Source organism: Notamacropus eugenii, chromosome 6, assembly GCF_028372415.1.
Source record: "Notamacropus eugenii isolate mMacEug1 chromosome 6, mMacEug1.pri_v2, whole genome shotgun sequence".
Lineage (NCBI taxonomy): Eukaryota > Metazoa > Chordata > Mammalia > Diprotodontia > Macropodidae > Notamacropus > Notamacropus eugenii.
In genome coordinates, this window is record NC_092877.1 from 237,203,371 (window position 1) to 237,209,370 (window position 6,000).

Below are 6,000 nucleotides of genomic sequence, written 5' to 3' on the forward strand. Positions count from 1 at the left end.
TAGAATATGAAACCCCAACCACCTAAGTCCAGCAGTTTCTTTGTTTTTTACATGGAACTAGAATTCAAGAAAGTTCAAGGTATTCAGATGTGAGAATTATTTGTGTAGAAAAAATGCTTAAGCCTATGGTAACAGATGAGATTTCCAAGGAGAGAAGAGGACCTATGACAGTCCTAGAAGACATTCACAATAAAGGGGCAGGAGGTTGAGGATGATCAAGTGAGAGTCTGAGAAAGATTCATCACACTGGTAGTAGGAAAACCAAGAGAGGACTGTATAAAGCCAAGGAAAAAGAGAATACTTACCTTACCTTGAACTGTAGCCATCTTACTACAGGAATCCCTAAATTACTCTATACCTAACAGAACTGGTCTCCTGAAAAAGATGTCAATGACTAGGGAACTTATTACTTATTTTAGTTAAAGGATGTTAGAGACCTGCTCTTTTCTCTGGTAGTTTGATAAAACACAAATTCAATTCATAAATGAGCTGAATCAAGTCTGCATCAATCTCTCAGTATAAGGAAGGTTTTCAGCTAAGCACTGAGGAGTAAAAGATATCAGAAATCATTTTCCTTAACCCTAAAGGTGTATTTTCCAGTGGATAAAGAAGTAGAAATATACTATAAATTTTTAAAACATAGAGTCAATCTAGCTATCTATATTCATTTTTAAAACATTTTCTAGCATTTTTTTCTGTACATGAAATCACATCCAAATTAAGAGACTGATACTGTTGAATAGAAGATTTTTACATGTCTGAAAGAAAAGAGTTTTGTATTTTAGGGATTACAATAGTTGAATAAGGAATTGTTGCTGTTTCCCTATATGGTAAAAGGCTAAAAAGTATCTTGGAAAAGAAAATTGAGAGCCAAACTTGGAAACAGGAAGACATGTTAAAATCCTAACTGGGATACACACTGGCTCTGGGACCATGGACAAGTCACAGCTTCTCAATGTCCCAGTCAATTCTCTAAGACCTTAAGTTAACAGATGCACACCAGCGTATCAGAGTCCTGAAACAAACACACACACACACATACACACACACACACACACACACCTTTCAAAGATGAATAATTCCAATAAACTCTTTACTTATTTTTTATTGTTCAGTCATTTCAGTCATGTCTGACTCTTTGTGATCTCATTTGGGGTATTCTTGGCAAAGATAATGAGTGGTTTGCCATTTTTGAGATCTCCAGTTCATTTTACAGATGAAGAAACTGAGGCAAACAGGGTTAAGTGACCTGCCCAGGGTCACACAGCTAGTAAGTATTTGTGGCCAGATTTGAACTCAAGAAGAAGAGTCTTCCTAACTGCAGGCCTGGCACTCTGTTCACTTTGTCACCTAGCTGCTCCCTATACTCATATACTGCATACCAAAATGATATCTATATATCCTCCAGATTATAGCTAGTATACGTAAAAACGTCTTCATATGTTTTTCTATATATTTCAAATGCACCTTCAGGTTTTTACAAATTTCCTTTCCCCTGCACAATCTCTTATTTTTTTAAAAAAGCATTAACAGATATATGTAAACCATTTTATCATTAAAGTATCTCACACCTCCCCTACACCAAAAAGAGGAGGAAGCCTACAGTACCGTTAAGAAACTTTTGGTAACTGTTTCTTTCTGGAAAGAGTAAAGAGACTGGCAGAGGGCACCTTGACTACTTCTTCAAGACCTGAAATCAAAATGAAGCATTAGCTCTGCTGTTCTAATCACGTTCATACACTGCTTCTTTCTACAGAGCATCTTTAGCAACATTGTACACTTAAAAGATCAGAGCCAGGAAACAGAGAGGAATGCTACCAAGAGGTCCATGCCATTCTAGTGATTTCAAAGCCTTTCTAATAGATACTATTGATATGCATTGCCTTCACACAGTAGGCAGTCAAGTTTTTTATTGAATAAATAAACACAACCTTTGAAGCATACCTAATTTATTTAACAGCTTTCTGGAAAGACAGGAAGACTTTATAAGAGAAAGGCATTACACTACCTATACATATCAATTATAAATCAATCTCAACTTTGTAACTCTTCCACACCCCCTGCTGTCTGATCACCGGATGGGCATTTTGAGTAAGGATAGATCAAAATTAACCATTTGTGAGTAAGAAGAAATATGAGAATGAAAGCATTGAAGATGTGCATATTTCTAAGAGGACAGATCTAAGAATTAACTAACTTAAACTGTTTTTAAAATAAAAGAATAAGTCCCTGTGCTTACCATACAGAGCTACTATATACAAGGCAAATTCACATTTGCAAAGAAAATGATGGTTACTAGTAAGTGGGAAGGGGAATAACAGATTGGTTTGAAAATACACTTATGGTAAGTAAATATGAATAGACTTTTCCTGAAGGAAATAGGAATAAGTGCTTTCAAATCAAGCTAAATGAAATACTGTGATAAAATGGATTATACACAAAGATAATGAAGAAAATGATTTTTTTTGTAAAGTAGTAATTAAAATTGATCATTTGCTTTTGAGACTAGGAAAATATATCTATGTTTCTTTTGCTTTTTTGCCATATCATCCATCAGAATTATGTCTCAAATATCTTCATATATCTATGGCTTTGTGTTACATGATTTTAATTCAGCACAGCACTCTCACGAGAATTCATCTGTAAGGCAAATGCCAAGAGGAGTTTAGCATTTCTTTTAATCATAACCATACTACTCTTTAACATCCATTAGTCCTGAGAAGAGTGAAGTGGCACTTTGCCCAGCTAGCTGAGTGCTACTGTGCTTCTTGTTCACCTTAACTAAAAGCTAAATGAGTCAGTTATATAGAAATGGAACATAGCAATATATGAAAAGGAAAGTCGCTACACTACCAGCATGGACTCACGGCAATTTTCTGGAACTTTAGAAATTAAGGAATAATTATTATTCAAGTGATAACACCACAATATTGGCATTTCACATGTATTTCATGGGTCAGCATGCAAAAGTTCTCACAATTGAATAACCTTCCCTCTGCTGCAGAGTATCAGTTCTCCCTTTGCTACTATTCACTTGAGTTTGACTCTTCGTGACCCCATTGAGGTTTTCTTGACAAAGATACTGGAGTGATTTGCCATTTCCTTCTCCACTTCATTTTACAGATGAGGAAACTGAGGCAAATAGGGCTAAGTGATTTGCCCAAGGTCATAGAGAACCAAGCAGAGATGTTTCAGGTAAATGTTTCCTCTTCTGCATTCTTCAAAACAACACTCAAGTAATTTTCAGAATTTAATCCTCAAAATTTTTGTGGAGAAGCAAAGTATGGGAAGGAATTCAGGGTTGAAAGCCAATATATAATGTTCATCACTCCTAAGAACCCTACCTGTAGCCACTATGGTATTCTTTTTAAAAAATCTATTATTGTTTCAACTTTATTTTAGCTGTCACACCTTTGTGTTTATTGACAACCAAGAGAGATGAAGAAAAAAATTATAGGAAGAACACTAATTTCAAGACATTAAAACTGAAAAGGTACAGAGACAGTAAAGAATGGTGTTGGAGGAAGGGGCTGGTAGAGAGGAAGAGCAGTGGGGATTTCTGTACTTGACAGGTGGTTCTGGGAAAGTCATCTAAATTAATTTGACTTGGCCTCTGTATCCCCAAATGATCTAGTTTGTTTTCAGGGATACAGTGCATCACCAGCCCAAGATGAGAGTAATCAAGCATCAGTATGTCTACATAAGCAAAATAAACTCAAGGTCACAGATATCCATTGTAAACTCATTAGAGAATTCCAGCAGAAATGGATTTTTAGATTTGAGACATCTCTCTAAAGGTCCCTTAGTCAATACTGCCTTCTGTTTTTATTTTGGTTTTAGGATATATCCCAAGGATAGCCTGATCTGTCTAAATGCCAGGAGATTGTTCTTCACACTACCAATCAGACCTGCTGCACTGATGTTTTCTGGGTCGTGTGTGAATGACCCCCACACAATATGAATCTGAAGACAGAGGGACTTCACACTAAGTAAGATCTAAGTAGGCAGTATGCTAAGGTTTACTCCTCTCACTTCCTCTCTGTGTAAAATAAATCCACCTATTCCATATGGAATGGTCCAGTCTCCTGTTTTCTTCTCTGGATGCACCACACGCTAAAAACTCACCATCAGAAACTACTCAGTAGCTTCTAGAATGGAGTTATCAGACAGTCACAGCGGGTTTAAACAAAGAATGCCACCCCCCCTTAAGTTGGACAACTAACAATCCGGGCCCAGCGTCTTCCCACTGACTAGAACATGGGTCCAAATTTAGAATTATGCCAATTGTCCTTAAACCCTTCCCTTCCAAGATTCTCCAAAGCAGAGCAGAGATTGTCGTGATTTAAATATTTAAGTTTGAAAGAGAATGAATCTCATTTTCTCTTTCTAAAACAGAAAGCACCAAAAAGACCGTCCCCTGCCTGTGAGACACTGAAAGGATGCAGGGAGGGACGTAGGGGAAATTTCCTCTCAATTCTAACGAGGACGCCAGCCCAACAGGGCGCACAGAGTAGAGGAGCGCTGGCTCCTGTGCTTTTCCTCCCGTCAGTCACCTAGCGATTCACGATCCGCTGCGTTAGTGCATCCAAGCCACGGTTCCCGTGTACTCCGAGCCAGAGCCCCAAACGACCACCTAGCAGGCACAAGGGCAGCCGTAGGCTAGGTGCAGGGAGCCAAAAGGATAGGGATCACGTCCCAGGAGGCTATCCGAGCACCTGGCACGTTGGACACTGGCCCCGGACTCCTGCTCACAAACCCAGGCAGAGCTTTACAAGGGTTCCCAAATTCCGGCACCGCATCAGCCCCTTCCTAAGAAAGGCCTGTTACAGACGGGGGCGTGGGAGGTCTGTGTTGAGCGGCTGCAGAGGCAGTCCCGGGACGCCCCTCGACCCGCAGCCAAATCTTCTTCCTTCCCAGCCAGCTCCAGCTGCGCCCGCAACCCTCCCGCACCTTGAGGCTCCTCACCACCACCGCCAACCTCGCGCCTTACCTGCCCGAGGTGTTTCCGGCAGCCCTTTGACAAGTCCCAGATGCCGCAGCTGGAAAAGTTTTCGAACTTCTTCACAGGTCTGTAAATCCTCGCCTCTCGCACCAGGGAAAAGAACCAGAAGGATGAGGAGGACAAAGTCCAAACGCAAAACAGGTCCTCCTTCCATCACGATTCCAGCAGCAGGAGGAGTCCAGATACCCCGGCTTTTCCCAGAAAAGGCCACTATCCCCCACTGGTCTCCTCGGAGCTCGGACTCACCTGCCTTTCCCTCCTAGTGCAGCCCCCGAAAACCACGTCTAGGATCGGAGGAAGAGTAATCCGAGAATCTTTGCTGCGGAAACTCGTGAGAAGCGCGGGAGGAGACTCGGTCACTGATTTCACCTGAGAGCCCTTTGCTTCCTGGGATGGCTGCTGAGGCCGTAGCAGCCGGCTGGGACTCTATCTGGTCTTCAGCACCCCGCAGAAGGGAGTTTGCATTTATTTGCTTGGGGGCTGGGAGAGTATCTGTGGTCACCGCTGCTGCGCGAGCTGCAGCAGCCGGAGCTTCAGCACCTCCACTCTCTCAGAGCCACTGGCTCAGCTTCCAGCTGCAAACCTGAAACCCCGACCCGCCTACTTCGGAGTAAGAAGCCCCGCCCTCTTCTTTGTCACCCCCCCCCCCCCCCCCCCGCCCAGCTTCCCTAGCCTCAAGATATTGTTCGGGATCTAAGCCCACCCTTGCATGTGACATCATAGCATGTCTGGCCAGAGCTGGCCCCTTCTCCCCCACCCACCTACTCCCCCAAGCTCAGTGAGAGCCTCAAAGAGGAACCTCACTGTGAAAACAAATGAACAAAAAGCACGTTATAGAAAAGATCTGCAAAAAAGAGACTTCTAAAGAGATGTTGGACACGACTCCTGGACCGAGGAGATTTTTCTTCATTTATCAAGATTCTTGCTCCATTGGAATTCTGTTCAAGTTGGCCTGTGATGGGTTCTGTCCCCAAGAAAAGTCAGCGGTAGTTTGTACT

At 41.9% G+C, this 6,000-nt stretch overlaps 1 protein-coding gene across 5 annotated transcripts in view; it reads right to left on the reverse strand.

Annotated features, from left to right (window-relative positions):
• The window catches only part of GPC5 (glypican 5), a 2,038,323-nt gene extending 2,032,720 nt beyond the window's left edge, over positions 1-5,603 (reverse strand). For all 5 annotated transcript variants that reach the window (XM_072622122.1, XM_072622124.1, XM_072622123.1 and 2 more), the window contains exon 1: positions 4,991-5,603. In XM_072622122.1, coding sequence (XP_072478223.1) covers positions 4,991-5,156 — 166 coding nt within the window. In that variant the 5' untranslated portion in view covers positions 5,157-5,603. The remainder of the gene's footprint in view (positions 1-4,990) is intronic.
• Between the last annotated feature and the right edge of the window lie 397 nt (positions 5,604-6,000).